The sequence below is a fragment of the Mycteria americana genome, chromosome 1 (assembly GCF_035582795.1).
Source record: "Mycteria americana isolate JAX WOST 10 ecotype Jacksonville Zoo and Gardens chromosome 1, USCA_MyAme_1.0, whole genome shotgun sequence".
Lineage (NCBI taxonomy): Eukaryota > Metazoa > Chordata > Aves > Ciconiiformes > Ciconiidae > Mycteria > Mycteria americana.
The window spans coordinates 52,180,805-52,199,843 of NC_134365.1; the positions used below are offsets into that span (position 1 = coordinate 52,180,805).

At 45.0% G+C, this 19,039-nt stretch overlaps 1 protein-coding gene across 1 annotated transcript; it reads right to left on the reverse strand.

The window, feature by feature from the left end:
- Window positions 1-3,660: 3,660 nt before the first annotated feature.
- HAL (histidine ammonia-lyase) lies at window positions 3,661-17,723 on the reverse strand. Its single transcript, XM_075491647.1, has 20 exons — window positions 17,477-17,723; window positions 16,961-17,021; window positions 16,759-16,786; window positions 16,384-16,458; window positions 16,221-16,293; window positions 16,070-16,136; window positions 15,846-15,883; window positions 15,642-15,767; window positions 14,186-14,325; window positions 12,735-12,782; window positions 11,527-11,674; window positions 11,347-11,442; window positions 11,170-11,228; window positions 10,259-10,339; window positions 9,300-9,365; window positions 9,034-9,199; window positions 6,460-6,594; window positions 5,267-5,375; window positions 5,093-5,162; window positions 3,661-3,900 (listed from the first exon to the last, which is right to left on the reverse strand). The coding sequence occupies exons 1-20, from the start codon at window positions 17,721-17,723 to the stop codon at window positions 3,751-3,753; spliced, it is 1,983 nt and encodes a 660-aa protein (XP_075347762.1). The 3' UTR covers window positions 3,661-3,750.
- Window positions 17,724-19,039: the final 1,316 nt, after the last annotated feature.

The window sequence follows — 19,039 nt, forward strand, 5'->3', positions numbered from 1 at the left end:
TAATTTTGAGTTGTATCTATTTGAAATAAGACAGTTTCCAAAAATTTTTTCCTATACAATTTTAATCTATACAATTATTATACTTGGGGGGAAACAAAAAAGGGCAAACAAAAAAACCCACCAATGAATGAAGAATTTTGGATCCAGGTAAGATTTATTGGGAAGAGTGACATTAAGTAACCTGTGACAGAGGGCCGGGGGCTCAGGCATGCACATTTGGAATGGTGCTTGGCGGTTCTGGGAGGCCACAGCATCCTGAGGAAACCATTCATAGCTCCTGGATCTGCTCAGTCTCAAAATTGGCAGATACCAGGAACCACAGTTGTGATAGGAGGCACGGTATCTTACCTCTCCAAAACACCAAGTCTCCTGGTGTCTGCAGACTTGAAACTCAGTGGGAGCCCAGCAAAGTACTGCTTATCAGCTGATCTGCAACATCTTCCCTTGCTGAGGATCTCGCAGCTCCTTTGGGGCTGAAGGGCCACAAGAAAAAGGAGGCGAGGAAAATGCAATCAGGTACACCACTCACTGGGCTGCTGCAAGTTGGAGTGCACTGTAGGCCAGGGATTGAATTAGGCCTCCTATTGGAAATTAGTGATGCCGAAACCTTACAGTTTACCCCTAGCAGCAGTTAGCCCAGTGAGGTGAGGTTATGATCTGGTGAGTATGGCCAACCTCTCAAAATTTCAGTCACCTTGAAACTTAAAAGAAGAGCACCTGCAGTCTCGTACAGATGTTCCAAAAAGCCCTGATCTCATTTTTTCTAGGCTGAATCTGAAATAACATGAGACGTCTTTGTTCATGTAAGTTTGTGCTTCTGATAACAAGTTGAGTATGATGACTCCTACTCGGAGCAATTTCAAAACTTAAGATCCTGGTTTTTTTAAAGCTCTCTTTCAGCTACTATTTTTTTCTGGGGCTTGACCCATCATTTGAGGACGTGGTATGTAGAAAAAAGGATGCATATACAGCTCGGGAGTTGAAGCTGCTGCAGTGTTCAACCAGAGAGTCTGGGGTAGGGAGGGTCTCTGAATGCACACTGGCTGAGGCTTTTCTTCCACTTTTTAAATGGATGGTGGCTGCAGAAACAAAAGGGCTTAACTTTCTGAAGGTGAGGTCATAAAACTACACCTTACAAGCATGAAGAACTTAGCATCAAAAATAATTATTGATATAAGCAGGTGATACAACCTGTGGTACAGAGCAGCGTGCTTTAGTGAACCAGACCCCTGAGGAAGGACAACAGTCTCATTCTGATTAACAGGTATTTGAAAGCCATCACAAACATGTATGAGCTTTATTATGACCTTCTGATCTCCCTGAGCCTTGGGCACATCTGTTAACATCCAAAATATGTGAGCCACCCCATAGAGTATCTTTGTTCATGCTTTATTTGAGCCAGGCTAGCCAACTAAATCAGTTTCTAGAGCAATTTAATGGCATTCCTGCCACTAGACGTGTTTTCCTGCAAGCAGATGTTGCACCAGATGTGGGTGTGGACCTTTGTTTTTATAGAGCTTGGAAGAACATCTGAAGTATGTGATCGCACAGTCCATTCTGCCCAAGACAGCACTCGTAAATAATGTTTATGCAGGCCTTTGGGGAAAGCTGTCAGGGTACGAATGCAGTGTGCGGCCAGCGCGGTGCCTCTCGGCTTAGCGTAGGTGTGGTGCGAAGCTGAGGCCACCGTGCTGCAGCGTGTGCTGGTGGTCCCTTGGTCCCAGGCAGCCAAAAGCAGAGGTGAGTGGGAAGGAATGCCCCGCACCTCCTCTCTGAAGTGCCTAAGGCATTTGAGAGCCCACGAATGCATAAGGAAAACCTCAAATATTCTCTTGCTGGACAGGAATAGGCATTCATGGGCTGAAACTACTGACGTGAGGGGATTCTGCTCTCATGAATAAGCTCTGATGGGAACGTCAAACCACATGCTTGCCCAAACAGCTCGGCTGAATCCAGTAGCCATTTGGGAGTATGCCCCAGGGCTATAATTAGTGGCAGGTTTGCAGTTAGAGGATGTGGTTATAATTCAGTGGCACAGCTGGCTTAAGTGGTTCCTGATGGCCAGCTACACGGTCCTTGCCAGGGAAGGCACACCACACTGAAATGCAGGAAGATTTTGTTTGCTTTTTTTTAAATGTGGCTCACTTCAGCGATGACATTCACCATCCTGGCTCCCGCAGCAGCTGGGAGCAGGACGTAGGTAACAGCACGGCGGGTAGGAACTTGTGCCAGCTTTTTACTGAAGGAGCCGTATTGTTTAGCCATAACATGAGCCTGAAGGAAAATAGTTGACCCTACAAGAGATAAGCCTGGCTGTTCGTTCTGACACCTGATTTTAATTAATACCTGATTTTATACAAAATGGAGCAGCTTCGGGGGGGAGATTGAGATATGCCTGCTACAGAGAGCCTCGAGCCGAAAGGGTAGGGACTTACGTGGCACGTGAGGGAGAGACAGAGGCTGGAGATGCTGCAAATCAGGCGCAGAAGGAAGGAACTGACCTGGGAGCTCACGGGCCATGGGTGGGTACCCCAGTTCCCAGGTCTTCTGGCCAGGTTACGTGTCTCCCTGCCAGCTTGCCAACAAGCATGAGCCTTCTCCTCAGGGCACATCTAACACAGCAGGTCTCAGGCGCACGAGGGTAGCCCCACAGTAGCACTTTGGCTGCCCCTTGCAGCATAGCCGATAGCCTGGGGAGATTTCCAGCCCATGCTGAACCCACTGCAGCTGTGGGTATCAGGCCAGTAGTGCAATTGCTGGTGGTTGTTAACCAGCCTTTACATGTCATCACTGCACCATGATGTGAAGTCTGAGTCCTGACTCTTCCCTTGCAAAATAAAGCCTGTGCCAGAGGTCAGTGCTGTAACACGGAGCACGCTACAACACGAGTCGCTCCACGGGGACGACTCAGCAGCCAGGCAGATGCCTGGTAAGCCTTGGGAGTGCAGATCTTACACTGGTTCATATCCACCACTCCTACACCTCCTCCTCCCCCTTCCCTGTTCCACCTGTCCTCCTTACTTCTAAACTGAGCTTTTGCTTTACATTTTCATCCTCACACAATGACAGGAAAAGAGATTGCTACAGCTGTATGAGAAGCCTCAGTTTATTTATTGCAGGTGTAAGCCCATAGCTCTTAGAAAGCTGCATTAAGTGTAGTCCATCACCAGAATACAACATATTTGTTCTGGAGCAATGATCTCCATAGCACATTTTTATGCACACAGATTTTCAGATTTGTGAAGCACCTGCTCTAAAAATGCTCTTGTTATTACAAGAACCTGTGCCTCACATATGATCTGCAAAAGAGAGGAGAATTAAGTGTAAAGATAATTTTGCTTGTGGCAGAATGAAGGGGACCACAGCAGTTACCTAAAGGAAAAAAAAAAAAAAAGAATATCAAACCTAAGCTGTTCAGTATCATTGGCACAGATGAAGAGAAAACAAGTGAAGAGCTGACAAAACAAATACAGGAGGCCCTGTATAAAACATCCACTGTTTTCAGCAGGAGTCTGAATGTTTTGTGTTGGGAAGCTCAGGAAATTCAGCCAAAAGCAGACTATCGTGACGAAGCTGTCTTTCGCACGTGAGGAAACTGCCGAGTCATTTCTCTACTATCTGTAGGTGCTCCTGAGATAGACAGACAGGTCCTTTGGGTCACTCGGAGAAACCGCATTGATTTCTGGTAGAACAGCCACCCTTAGGCAAGGTCCTGGAAAGGATCCGCTCTGTACCAGAGGACCGCAACTCTTAGTGTTCATCCTGATGCCCATGGTCATGACCAACACCTGTATTCATTTCCAGCAATCCCAGGGAGAAGGCCGTTGGTGAAACGGGTCTCGATTCAGGGATGTGTTCCCTCCTGTACTTTTCAATGTAAGGTTTAGCAACTTTCCACACCTGCAAAACGAGAAAGTAAAACAGCCGAGTCAGAGGCAAAACAAAAGGTCAGGTCAGACATCAACACACAAGTACAGGAAACCCCGTGGAAGAGTTACTGGGATGGAGGTGAGAATCACAGACCTACACAGATCAGCTGTACGCCATCAGCAGAACCAGAGAGGCAGCCGGAGTGAGCTTTAGGGAAGAGCATGTGGATGGAGTTGACAGGGGATGGGAAAAGACACAGCTCCGGGGGGACAAGGTGAAAGGATTCAAGGTGAAAACGTTGCGTCTTGTCTTGTTACCAGGTTAATGCTCTGTGTGCAACAGCTGGGAGACGGTCGCTGCCACTTGCTACAAAATCACTTGGTCATGAAGGGGCCGGGGGAGCAAAGTGGCAGCTGGCATGGTCAAAGAAAAAGGGAAGGGACGGCGGCTGGGATTTAAGGCAGAAAAGAAAAATGTTCTACAGTCTCCTTCGTCTGTCCTCCCGTAAGGACTGCAGGGCAAACAGCCTTACAGAAGGTGGACTGGGATTTTCTTCTCCCATTTGCCTACTTTTCACGATTCTTCTGTTCCTTATATTTTACAAACAAATAAAATAGATGGATCACATAGCTGTACAAACGCTTGGCCCAGGTTAACACATTTTGCCATTGCTATTCCCTCATCCACGTCCCCGTTGCATCCCCATTGCTTATGGACATGGTATAGTGGTGGTCTTGGTAGTGTTAGGTTTACGGTTGGACTCGATGATCTTAAAGGTCTTTTCCAACCTATACGATTCTGTGATTCTGTCCCCTTATTGCTTCCAGCGGTCACCATGCCCAAGGGCCTCAAGGCTGGGGAGCACTCACTCCCCAGGAACGAGGAACACCGTCTGGAGACACCACTGATTTCTCTGGAGATCTGCAGGGGTATAGGACCCTGCCCTCAAATGATTCAAAGCTGGAACTATGTCTGTGAAACCTCTGCCAGAATTAATAATGTAAGCTATTTATCACACAGGGCAACTTTAGGAATTGATTTCTAAATCTATCCCATTAAAACTAAGGAAAACCAAATCTCAGAAAATCTGGTGGGTTCGCCCCAGGCAGAGGAGTGCTTTTAGCGAGGACAACCCATGAAGGCATGGAGGGTATTTCCAGAGCAGAGCTGCAGCGTGCTCCTCGGGACAGTCCTATGGCACGTGCCGAAAGTCAACACTCGCCTTCTGCTCCACGAGCAGCCTGTGAGCTGCTTCAATGTCTGGGGCCATGAAGCGATCCTTCATCCAAGGCCTGTAACGAGACACATCGCGAACATTGGCCAGACATTAACCACCACCGCCGGCAGCCGGCCTCCGCACGGGTAACCTCCGGGGGAGGCGTTTATCTGATCTGACCTCACAACGGAGCGCACAAGGTCGTAGACCTTCTCCAATGGGGTTGTCGTTCTCAGAGGGCGTAGGAATTCAATGCCCTGGCAGGCAGCGAGCAGCTCAATAGCCAGAACTAGGAAATCAAAAGAGTGAAAGGGATTTTCGGCAGCTCAAGGTGAGGTTTCCCGTATAAAGCTATCCTTGGCGTTTCTTCTGGCTAACGTGATGTGGTTTCAGGTGACGTGGAGTGACCAGTGGATCCACGCACCCCAGACAGGCAGCCCAGCAGCAGGATTATTTTATGGATGGTGCTGGGGGTAGTACCCAGCATTTTAGCAAGCAGATTTTCAGTAGTCTACCGTGCAAGACTTCTCAGCGTGCCAAGAACTCCTAGTTATCACAGTCTTAAACCCATAAAAATCTCTTCCAGGGCATCTTGAATACCCAAAGTAATGGGCATCATAAATCAGAAAACTTCTTGAGGACTGAGAAGAAGAAAGGGGCCTGAACTATATAAAAGAAAGTTCTGCCTGCGAAGCTTGCAAGAGCCCACATGAAAGCACCGCTAAAGTTACAGAGCTTTGGAAGACAGTCTTCTGTCTGGAGAAGTTTGCACCCTATCTGCCCACCTCACACCTGATCGTTATTGGCATTAGTTCCTCATTTTCACGAGCCAATCCACCCAAGGAACTGGGAGAACCAACTGGATCTAGGACACACTGTTTCTCAACACGTCGTTGAAACACACGGTTTCTCAAACTCATTTCTCTGCACACGAAAAGTGTCTTTCTGTAAAACTAAACCTTCAGAGCACTCAAATGTATAAACTTAAGTGGGCAAGTGAGTTCAGCGTTTGTGTGCTGTGTATTACTCTGCTCTTCCACTAACAGCTGACATCTGTCTCTAAACACATCTGCCAAATAAATAAGTAAAAAGCAAGAGAGTAATCTGTCCCTGTAAGCAAGAGAGGAAAGTTTTGCTGAGGGTCTTGCAGTAAGCAGTTTTGTTTCACAAGAAACACTTAGTGCTGGATGTACCTCATTTCTGTTTAGAAAGATCCAAATGCTTGTAAAATATGTACTTAATACAGTATTTTTAGATAGTTCTTTCAGATGCATTAACTCGTTTTTCTTAAAATATATCTAAAAGAATGGCACTAATATCTTAATATGGTTACATACATAAGGTGTGTCTGGAAATCAGCATTTTAATTTTACCTTGTTCCACATGTTCAATAACTCTCAAAGCTTTTCTTGCAGCCCATCCTCCCATGGACACGTGATCCTCCGTAGCAGCACTGGTTGAGAGAGAATCCACAGAAGAGGGGTGGCACAAGGCTTTGTTCTCAGAAACTGCAAAAATCCAGTGCATTGAATATAGGACAGAATGGGCACGAGACAGCAGAAGCAATGGCCAAGCTGGGGCAAGGAGCCTGTCCACCGCCTCAGGTCCAACTATTGCTCCTCTTTCAAGAACGCGTCGATGTTTCACCTGGACTGAGTAATTTGTAATAAACACCTTGAAAACTACCATTGCCTCTGAAAACAGTAACCAATATCAGTCTTTAGGTGGAAATATTCACCCAATATAGAAAGACTGCTCACTCCTCCCCTTTCTGTGGGGTTGGGTTGCTCTGGCTTAAAGGCCTGATGAAAACTGAAGAAAAAGAGCAGACAGCATAACTGAAATACGAGCCTGGTCTTGCCTGTTACTCCAAGGCAACTCTTTGTAAACAGCATCGGTTCCCTCTGTTTTCGGTCACAGATACTGCCCCTCCCCTGGTTTCAAGAGGAAAGCTAGAGATCAGCATCTGGTCTCTTCTCATGGGGGCTGAGGCACTTGCAGAACTTGCTCCAGGAAGATGCGGGAGCGCGATACAGATCCTCTCCCACCCTCCTCACCTCGCTACGAGGCTGCCCATGTCCCTCCTCCGGGCACGCACACCCCTGAGGGTGGGAGAACTCCGGCTTTGAAAGCTGGGTGCGAGACCTGGAGCAAGTCTCTCAAGCTGCACCCAAGAGCGAGGGGAATTTGGCTGCAGGAACGGCTGTAGGCACCATCCGACGACAATTTGAGGTTGAGAACTGCTCTTTAGAAGAGAAGAAACGAAGTCTGCATTCACAGTGCTCTGGCTGCACGCAGACCTTTTCTTTCTGAAGCCCAGCAGGACGCTGTGTAATGCCCTCGCCAAATTAGGGGCTTCAGAAAAGCAACGAGAGCAACAGAGAGGCGGTGACGCCCATTGCAAATAGGCTGGAGGGACACAGTCCAGGGCCAGAGCCCAGCTGGCACGGTCAGGCAGGAAACAGCAGGTCCCCCGTGCTGCATGTGGCAACTGCGCACAGGTTGCTCGGGCAGGCACAGGGCTCCCGGAGAGGCAGGGGGAGACACATCCAGCGGCGTTGCGAAACATCTGCAAATTTTTTGCAGCCTTATCTATTAACCCTGGGAGTGAACAACATTAGCTGGTACACAAACACCTTAGAAGCTGACAGAGTGACTTGAAAAATATTAGTAATAACTTGTTAAAAAAAAAAAAAAGAGAAAAAGAGCTCAAACTTCACATTTAGAGAAATTCCTGGCTATTTTGACCAGGGAAAGATGGTTTTAACCCGTGGACTCCTGGTGTCAGCGCAGCAATGAGTTAGGAGGCAGGGCTGTCGTTTTCATTCCCCACAGCAGAGACCAGGAACACCCCAGAATCTCTCGCTCCGGATTGCAGAAGTGAGCTGCGAAACCTGAAGCCAAGCAACAGCTAAGGCCCGGAGCCATCCTAAACCCTGCCCAGCCAAAAGGAAAAGTTTCCAGCCTTCGAACAAGGGGAAGAGCACTTCAGCTCCTTTTCCAGCCCCACTTCCCAAAACAGCCTCTGGGCAGGGTTTCTTTATTACATCGATTTAGTTCATTGACTTCTTTTTTCTGCAGGATGTTTATCTACACATTTATCTGACATCCTCTGTTCCTTTGTCTGTTTGCATCTCTTATAATTGACCCTCTACTCACAGCATGTTTATCTTCCTGTTGGCTCGTGCTTTCCTGAACCTACGAACTGTAATATCCCAGCGGCCAGCAGGCTTCTTGTTGCCTTAGTCATCAGGACAGGAGGAAAAATGTACTAATGCTTATTTTTAGTGTGCTCCTCCAATAACCAGCCCTGGGAACTCCAGTCTCCTGAGGACTCTGGAGTCTGATATTGATGTACAGACCTGGCCGTCAAATGGAGACACCGAGTACTAAGGGTATCAGGCCCAGCTTTGAGACAAGTGGTGTCCCCGTGCTAGCAAGAAGTGAGGAATAGTATCCCCTGCTTACAGACCGTAACCATTCAAGCAGAGGTTCTAGGTTCAGCAGAGTGGCTCAGACAGATGTATGTTTGTTGCCTGCAGTGTTTGCTGTTAATCACAGCCCTATCTGAGCCGATGTGCAGGCTCCTGGGTACAGAGCTGTCACTGATTTCAACCGGAGCTCTTGTGTTGGCGACTGTAAATCAGAGCACTCCCTGCCAATCCCATAAAGATGCAAGCAGGTGAGCATTCCCACCAAAGCCCACCTAAGGGTTTGCATGCTCAGAGTGCTAAACGTGCCCATGGATCAGTGCAGAATAAAGAATCCCGAGCTGAAATAATCGCAGCTGCACTCAACGCTCAAACTTTGCACCCAGGCAGCACAAAGCACAAGAAGAGATGGAAAGAGAAGTGAGATCCCTTTGTATCTACTATCAAATTACAACTGCCTTGATATAAATTGGTCTTTCTAGCTTGCTCTCTTGATGATATTGCTCAAGCACTCACCCAGGGCAGCTGCTGTGCAGTGTGCAATCATGAAGCCAGAGTTCAGACCTCCTTCAGTGACTAAAAACGCGGGCAGTTCACTGAGCGAGGGGTTGCAGAGCCTCTCAATTCTTCTTTCACTAATCGCAGCGAGTTCATGCACACCAATTGCCAAATAGTCTAGAGCCTGTAAAAGAAGATCTCGTTAAACCAGATGACAGAAACACAAACAAAAAAAAAGAAAAAAAAAGGTTTTCGTTTCTGTCTTTCTCCAAATGCTTAATTACCTTTGCAGGATATTCACCATGAAAATTTCCTCCAGAAATGGTCTCTGCTCTTTCAGCAAACACCATCTTTAAGGAGAAGTTAAGGCACAAACGTGAGTGAAAAACAGTTTACATGACAGATATCTGTCAGTAATCAGAATATCTTAACTGAAGGAATGTTTGTGCTAATAGGCTTTTATTTGCAAGCACTTCATGTTCACTCTGCATGTTCACTTTTCAGAAAATGAAGACCCAATCTCAGTTCTTCTATTTTTTCAAATAGACTACGTAAAATGAGGTCTTTGATCAGGGGTGGGGAGGGGTGCAAAGAAACACGTGAATTTGGATCCTAGCATAGTTTCTCAGTTCCTTGGTAGATTCTCTCCATGGCAGATACAATTTTAGACAGGTTACAAGCGCTAATGCTTATCAGCTGTGAATGTGATGTTACATATAGCATCATTATACTGCTGAGGGGAATCCAGCCTTGCTCAGCACCAATGCAAGAACTGTGCACAGAGTTTACCAGGCTGAGCCACAATGAGGCTTACCAGCCACATGCATTTTGTCTGATATATATATCTATATATCTATATATATAAATAATCACTCTATAGTGCAGATTTCACTCATGCTGCACCAACAGATGTCTCATACGAGAAATCACCATCCATCTATGTCCATTTGGTTGCCAAGTCCCATCTGTCTACATATTCAATATAAGCGTATAGAATCTCATCTAGGAAACATTTAACATGCGCTAAACTGCACGCACACTTGGTTTCCTTGCCCAGACACACACTTGCATGCACTGATGCAGACATGGAGAAAGGAAGGGAGGTTGCTGTTGCAACCAATGGCTGCTATTGACTGAAGCCAGTTATGACTTTTTTACCTCCTATGGAAATAATTATATAGAAGAAAAGGATAAAAAAGGCCAAGCAAAATTTTACATAGAAATAAAGTCATCAAAAAGATACAGGGTTGTCCGTGGCACTATTGATTTCAGTCGTCATGATGTCCTTCACAAAAGCAATTGTATCATTTACAACTCCATGGACCTAGAACAAAAGACGAGCACCTGAGCTTAGTATCTACGGTTAGTTCATCTTCCGGATGCTGACTGAGCTGCAGGCACCCTCTTTCCCATCATCCCAGTCTCTACATCCACACATGAAGATGGTCTTGTATTTGCTCTTAAAATCAGGAGCATCACCATGGGACACTGCCCATCCTAGACACCCGAAAGACGACTGTATTTACTATTATTATGACAGTATTGCTAAAAGGGTAATCCAAATATGCCATTCTTTACTTGTTTGGGTTGGTTTATCCTAAATTGAAGATAAGATACTTATTCAGTGGCAGCAGAAGTGTTATTAGGAGAGAAGTAACTTTACAAAGCCCCCACAGAAAACAAAAGCTCTCATTACTTAACTTTCATTAATTCCACTGATTTAATAGCTTTGCTCATGTTAAAACTCACAGGGTCGAGTTCTTCCAGTATGTTAGAGATACTACAGGTAGAAGAACAACCTATCACTCTGTCTGCTTCTGGAAACACCTTTCCCCAGTTTATGGTCTTAGCATCAATGCAGAATAAATGCCCTACAAAGCCTGCAAGAGTAGAAAGCAGCACCTTCCCCCTGCTTCCAACACTTGGCTTCTTTCACATCTGAACACAGCTTTGTTAGCTGCTGCCTGATGGGTGCGTGCATGGGATGAATGAATTACATGTCTCCATTAATACTGACTTTGAAGTGAGGGAGAAGCAAAATAAAACCGCTTCCTCTAATGGAGTCAGACAGCACATAGTTGACAGTATTTCTGATGTGGGAACTTCATCATCATTTATCTAGTGCTATGAAAGGAAATAAAAGTCAGTTTTTACCTGAGGGCAGCAGCGCATCGTGTACGCATCCTGAACTCGGTCACAGAATCTATGGCTCTCTAGAACGAACAAGAGAGGAAAAAACCAAATATTCCTCACGCAAAAGCATATGGGCTGCTGCTGAAAGACCCAGCCGGACCTGTGTAACCTGAAAGGGTGAAGGTTAAGAATGTTCACCTGCTATTTCTGATGGATGATGGTCAGAATCTAGAAGGGACCTGAATCGAAATGCCACTTCAGCCTGCCCTCGATGTGGGCGCACTGCGTGGATATCTAGTAAAACAAGTTAGACTGTTAGGTTTTGCTTCTCTTGTCAACGGCTGTTAAGCAAACAGACAGGAAAGGCCCAGTACCCACCAGTGTCAAAGGCCCTTGTTGTACCCTTCAAGACTTCAAGTGTAAGGGCAGCGATTATGTCAGCTTGTCTAGCGATAGCACCAGCTCTTTCAACCGCTTCGCATCCCAGCGAGGTGATCATTTGTGTCCCATTGATGAGAGCCAGACCCTTCAAAGAGAGAGCAGACGTTAAGCAAATTCATTGCAGCTATTCCACACGCTGTGGTAGTTCCCCATCTCTGCGATAATTCTCCTTCTCATATAAATGAGTTAAAGACCTTTGCTCAGCTTCCTGGATTGTCCTGAAATCATAAAATGCACAGCTTGACTGGGCATCTTTGCTACATAAATCGTCAATGGTCATGACCCTACTAAGTCATTATAGACACCCTTGGAGCTCCAGTAGTTCCAAGCAAGAGGTTTGTTTCATGTTATTTCAAGCTTAAGTAAGAAAAGTACAGGAAATATGTATTCTTTTCCAGTTCTTTGGAAGTGGAATACTATTTTTATTAGTTTCTTCTTAAGTTATTAGTTAAACCAAAGAAGTTATGAGCATGGGGGGTGTGAAAACCAATCATAATAAGGAAGTGGAGAATTAAAACAGCGTTAGAAGTTATACCTGCTTTAAAAGATTTGCCGAGTTCAGTTAAAACTAGCTTCATGCTTGTTCTAAACAAACACGAGGCCCATGGGAGCCTTCCATTTGCCTTTAGGAGACACTGGATTTGGCTTCTTGCTCCTGGTGCTGTTTTACAGCTACTGAGGCCCCTTATCGGCGAGCTCCGCAGCCCTCAAATCTGTTGTGTTCCCATGTAAACTTTAATATTTGGAGTTAGATTCATCTCACCTAGCTTTAATGATCTAGAAGTCAGATACCTGGTTCAAGTCACTCATCTGAGTTCCTGTTATGGTCAAAGGGCAGATAGGTACCTTGAGAGGGCTTCTTAGACAGCTGTTTCATGATGATGTAAAGTGTCTTCTGAAGATGCCCATCTCTTCCACTGACCACAGAGCCAATTTAAACATCAAGCTTGGGTCTGACATTTCAAGTCAAGTAGGGTGGCACTAGGAGAGGTGAATCCCACTCCTGATAATACTTCATTAATATTATTCTGGAGCTTGATTTAAAATGACTTTTAATTCACTTCAGGCTTAAATTGTTAAGTATAAAGCAACTAGTGATTGACTATGCTTGTTTTTCATCAGCTAGCATCATTATACTTTATTACCTCTTTTGGTTTCAAGGTAATTGGTCTCAGACCATGGGCTTCCAGGACCTGTGAAGGAGTTTAATGACAAGGTAATTAATGAAAAATGTTGTTTGGTAATTCAACCACCAAAACTTTTAAATCTTAAATGTTTCCATAAATAAAAATATTAACAAATTCCTTAAGTGAAGGGAGAAAAAGAGCTTTATATCACAAACATTTAAAATATTTTTTTCTGCTGGGCTAAATAAAGGACAGCGTTTTGGGGCTTCCAAACTAGCACCTCATTTCCCAGTGCCAGTAAAAGAAGGTAGTAGGAGCACCGAAGTGAAATAATGTCACAGCCCATTAACATCTACTATATATTAGCTGATAGGAGAGCGTAATAGGAGAGAAGGCTGGAAACATCTTGGGAAGGTAGTTCTGCCTATGCCCTGCCTCATAGCAGGTTTGGCTTGGCATGAACTATTCCTTCATAAATGATTCCCTAACCCTTTCTACAGGAAATCTCCAATGATAGGAAGAGTCCTACTCAATTTATTCTATACATGTCTATTCCATAGGGCAATCGCTCTTGTGGGAAATGGAGGAAAGGTATAACCTTGATTCTGATTAGAGTCCTCTCAACCTTTCCAACTGCAGAGGTAACACATCTCAGAGGTGTACAACTGTAACTTCTGGTCTCGAAGGCCCACGACACACCGGCCTGCTTCTTCCCTACTCCTCTCCTTGTGTAGTTCTCAGTACTTCTCCAGCCTACAGTGATGGTACAGCTATCAATCCATTAATAAATCTGGTGTTCAAATATTCATGGATAGGAGTGATAGGTGTAGCAGAACAAACCACCGTGAAAGACTCTGGAGGGGCCAGACTTGGAGATATTAAACAGAAGATCAATCTGCTGATGTATCAGTGACAGAATAACAATTAATTAAAAATTAATTCCATTGTAATGCTTCCATCTTGTAAAGGAGGATGCTATAAACGTTCCCTGTAACCCCAATTAATCTATCAAAAATGAAATATCCAAACCTGTGTATTCACTTAAAGCCATTATAAAATCAGTAGAAATTTTACTGATAAGTTCCTGCCTCCAATAAATCTCCAGTTACTCTCAGTATTTGAAGTTTTTGAATTTGAGAGATGGTCTTGGGTTTGTTGGAACAGTGTTGATGTTTATGGAGCTGAAGATGTAGGAACAATTCTTTAGCACTTAATAACATGCTGCCTATTCATATCTGCTCCAGTGACACGTGGGTCAGTTATTCCGTCCTCATGGATCCACCTTCCTCAAGGTAGAGGATGGGTTGCTAAAGGCAACCTAGTCCCAGTTCAAATTGGTACAAAAAATCCAAACATTTTTACCTGTTATTAATGTGAGCAAAAGCTCTCTTTTTCTCAAAGCTACATGCAGTTTGGCAAATGAGCCAGCAAGCAGAAAAAAAGCAATCAATCAGCTGCACGAGTCTTACATATTTAGCATCAGCCCAGCCACTCTTTGGGGACCACATCTTTCCCTCTCCAATTAATCCCAGAGCAAGATGAGAGAGGGGGGCCAAGTCTCCACTGGCTCCAACTGTCCCTTTCTCAGGGATATAAGGAAGGCAGGACGCTAGAGAGAAAACAAAAATGACTCCTGTTAGAGCTTCCCCTCGATACGCTCCTTGGAAAACAGAAGCCAGCACATGAGTGTGGTCACAGTAACATCCTGCAATCACAGTCAGTGGCACCAACAGGACTACTCTCGTTGCAGACTGGGATTTGCCCCTGCTCGCGGGCTAGCTGCAGTTTATAGAGAAGTGAATTCCCTTTTGCCTTTAGTTTTGGAGTGGGGGGACCACAGCCCAGGGTGATTGCACCTACAGCCACACAGCCAGGCAGGTAGAACATCACTCCTCTCTGCTCTCCATCGCAGGGTGACCAGAAAGCTACCTCCTCATTTCTCACTCCACTAAACATTGGGTAACTCCTACAAACCATCTTTGAGCCCTCTTCCCCCCACCCCAGCCCTCTGAGCGCTGAATGTGTGGAAATGAAGAAACAGAGCCCAGGGAACTGCAGAAAAAGCAGGGAAGGGACCAGTCTGTTTCTTTTCTTTTGCAGAGTTGAACACCGAATTGCAGCTCCTTCACCCGCTGTGGAAGGAGGAAGAGGAGGGTGCAGGAGAGGGCAGCGCTGCACAGAGAGAGAAGGTGCTCTTTGCTCATCGCAGCCACGCTGGCATGCCTCACCAGCGGGACCGTTAATGGACATCAGCTAACGAACAGCACAGCCACCCCTTTGGTTTCCCTGCCGCAGCGTCCAGCGAGGCCACCCGGCTTTAACTGCTTTGACAGCTGTGGCCGGGTGAGCTGCTGACCAGCCGTGTGCTTCTGCGTGGCTGCCTTGTAGCCCTCGCTCATGAACGCTTGTGTAGGTCTCAGGGGGTCTACTCACAAAAACAGGCGCTGCTCAAGCGGGTCTGCTTGACAAACACCAACACGTGCAGTTCTCTACGTGGTAATAGCCCCACCCAAAAATCCTGACGTCCCAAGAGATGGTGGCACATGCGACAGGACAAAAGTTAGAGACTTGAGCCTTTGTAGAAGAGCTCGCCCAGAGTGAGAGTCATGCTCTCAGTCAAGCTTAGTCTTGAACCAATTATTTGACCTCTCAGAGGATCATTTCCCAAACTTCTACCCATTGCATCCCTTTCTCTCAGCCTTTCCTGTCACTCTGCTCACACCCCATGTTCTTCAACTGAGGACCGGTCTCTAGCCATGATCTTCTACAGGACCAGTCACAGCCAAGCTTTGGTCCTGATCCCTCACAACTACCAAGTCAAAAGACCAACATCCATAGCTCAATCCATTGAGCTACACCCTTTACCGAAATAGTTTAAAAAAAAAAAAAAAAGGAAAGGGGGATTTTCTTTAAAGATCTTTTTACCATTAAATGCTTCAATAACTTGCTGGAGCGTTTCTAGGGATATTCCACTGTATCCTTTTGCTAGGACATTGATCCTCAGCGCCAACAGCATGCGAGATCTCTCTGGGCTCAGAGGTTTCCCCACACCTGAAACAGTAACCCTCTCTGTTATTAATCCGCTACCAACAGCCAGAAAAGGGGAAACACCAAGTGATTTCTCATTACCTGCAGAATGCGAACGAACCAAGTTCACTTGAAGCTCCCTATGGAAAAAAAGTATATGTAAAAACCCAAGTAAGTCTTGTCAGGTTTTATTTTGCACAAAGCAAAGGGAAATACTGAAGCAGCCCTCTCATCTAACCACAGAGTGTCAATGTACAGGGTTGAACTGCTCCTTCCTCTTCCTCTCCTGAAAAGAAAGGATGGAGAAGGCAGCGCACACAACTTACCTCAGCTTACTGTTTGGGATGACAGTCCTGGCAAACTTCCCAAACCCCGTGGTGATTCCATAAACAACTGCAAGAAACGTACACTGCTGGTCAAGGAGGGAACCCAATAAAGGTTTCTAAACAATTAATGGTTAGAGGTAAAAATACTTACCTGTCTGTTCCTTTACAATCCTTTCAATCACTTCTCGTGATTGTTTGACTTTAGCTTCAGCTTCAGGTGTGAGCTACAACATAGTTTAAATGTAAGTTTATCATTATTTAATTGTAGGAAGATAAACACGTAGTTTTTAGACGCATTTGTTCAGGATCCTTACCTTTATCTTGTAGAGCCCCTTTCCTAAATTGACCAAGTCCTTCGTTGTTAAGCTGTTGCCATCTAAAGAAATATACTACACCAAAGAACCACCTTTTAGTTTGGGATATGTATACTTATAAAGTTCCTTAATAATCAGAATAAAAAAAAAAAACAAACAGTCAAAACTCAGCAATGACAGGAAGCTCACTCACACTCGTTCCTAAGACAGGAACTCTCTAACAAAAACATAATAAGCACATTATAATTTAGATTCCTAGACCCAGCCAAACTAACAGCCCCTGCTCTCGTGAATGCTGCAGCGGCTGAACTCCCAGCACATTCTGGTGAATAGCAGGATTTGTTACCGAGTTGTAAAATCATTAGCGATTCCTACCTGTTCTGGTTCTCGGTATTTGCTGTATCTGAAAGTTCTGTAAAGGAAAATAAAGGGCAGACAGGATTTCACAGGTAGTGACCATTCGATTACACCTGGCAATGTGTTTTAAGAATGAAGGAATGCTAAAAGAACAAGGAAATCTAGGAAATTATAAAGCTGGAATTATAAAAAAGTTCACAAAGTGCTCAAAAAAGGATACAAATGAACTCCTTCTGGCTGAGATGGTATGAAATCTGGAGACATTATATCTCCTTCTATAACTAGAAGAAATATGCACATAAGCATGAACAGGATTAAATTGTGTTCTACATATAAATGAATTTTTTATTCATTGCAATACATCCCAGTAAGAATTCTAATTTGCAGTTATCAGCCCCAAATATATTTGTGTGCTTCTAGGAAAATAACAAGGGACTACATAGTTTATTTAAGGTACTCTAAAGGCAAAAGAGCCGCCCAAACCTTGGACACATGCTCCATATCCCATACAATCATATAGCATATGTGATATCATACACAAATGATGTATATAGAATCCTGTAGCTTCCATACCTTATATAGGTCTATACTTAAAAACTAAGGGTGCATTTTGGTATTTTTCCATAAAAACCATAGGCACTATCTCAGATGCAATTTTAGATGAACTAAGCGACGGTTTGCTGACTCAGATGCCAACGCGGTCACTCTGCAATGCGTTGCTTAAGGTTTTGCTTACCAACTTCAACAAATTCATTGTCCTCTAGAGCATCCTCCACTGTATCATCAAGATCCAGCAAGCCAAGTCCCTTGCACCTTCGAATGTAAAATTTTACTTCTTCCACCGAGGCAAATCCCCCGTTGTCGGGTTTGTTTTTCATGTACCGTCTCACAGCTTCCTTTCCCAGCCACCCGATTGTGTTCGTGCAGTTTAGGCACGGCACTGCCAGCCATTCTCCTCGGACATGCACCGTGTATCTCGGCATGCTTTCTCTCCAAAATTGTCCCTTGGCAATGTAAGGCAGCAGCCTTACATTTACCATGCGACGGCCTGAAGAGCAGTGTCTAGCTGGAGTCCAGTGTTGCAATAGGGTAGAGGCAAAAATCCACCTCCAAAATCCCCACCTTTGTAAATAAGCAAAATCGATGTATCCAGCTGACTTCATCCAATCAAATCAAACCCAGGGAGCACACCCTTTTCATGGAAAGGCAAACCCCCCCCCATTACCACAGCATTTTTTTTTTTCCAAAGATCACATCAGGAATATGGAAATCAAAACCTAGGAGCTGGAGTTTATGCAGCAAGAATAGATAAATAAATCCGAGTAAGCTGGAATGCAACTGTTCTAAAAACTTAAGGGTTTAACAAAAGTTAACGGAATTGCCACCTGGCAGTAGATCACACTAATGAAAACCTCCATGAGGGACAGGGCTGGAAGATAGTCACCACATTAAGGGTTGGTCAAGGCTGCTAGGATGGAAAGGAGGCTGGATTATACGCGTACATCTCTACCCAGAGCAAGATGAGAGCAGGCGGTGTAGGAAGCAAGCCTGCTTTGCTCAGTCCAAGCTGAAGTTAGAGAACATAATTTTGTATCACAGGGGAGGAGAAGATTAATGAGTTTCCCTCCATTACCCTTTCACTTACGCTCTGGAAGATGTTGCTAGAACAGGTAGCAGAAATGTTAGGCCACACCTGCCACTACGGAGGCTAGTGCCACTATACCACGCCTCTTTTGCAGGCAGCTGTAAAGCGGAAAAGAGGTGGAGAAATACCTGTTAAGATGGTGCCAAAATAAAGTTTAGCAATGACCGTGTCAACACAGAAGCTGAAAATACCTTTGTTTTTAAAGACAAAACAATAACAACGCTCCTAGTCCATGCTACCCACAATACTGTTCTCAGACAAAGGGACTACCATAAAGTGCACTTACCTGGGATGAATTGTTGTAGGGAATTTCAACTTGAGACCCAGCGGTGGAAGTCTGTGGGAGACATTGCCCCAGCAGAGCAGGACAACACCAGCGAAAGCCTTGCCTGCCACTGGTTTTTCTTTTTTCCTTAGCTCTGACAAGCAGGAAATCAGGATTAGCCGGCAGCATGAACTCCAACTGCCAAATCACTGTATATGATATCTGGGTTTTTATGACAAAACGTTACCCCAAAACTAGTAACATGGAACATGGCTAAAACAAAGAACACGAGTTTTCATTGCAATCTGATAGCTTGAACCAGAACCTGTTAACACCAGATACCCCCTCCTCCTGCCCGGGAGAATCCCTGTTCATTCACGTGATGCTGG

Bases quoted from the DNA above. Each gene is read 5' to 3' on its own strand.
- HAL (XM_075491647.1), bottom strand. From the start codon at position 17,723: ATGCCGAGATACACGGTGCATGTCCGAGGAGAATGGCTGGCAGTGCCG. The intron at 12,783-14,185 runs GTAAGACTCGTG...ACTCCTTCACAG, and splicing joins GCTGGGCTGATGCTAAATAT to GTCCTGGAAGCCCATGGTCT. The intron at 5,376-6,459 runs GTAAAATTAAAA...TTGATTTCCTAG, and splicing joins TATTGAACATGTGGAACAAG to TTCTGGCTATTGAGCTGCTC.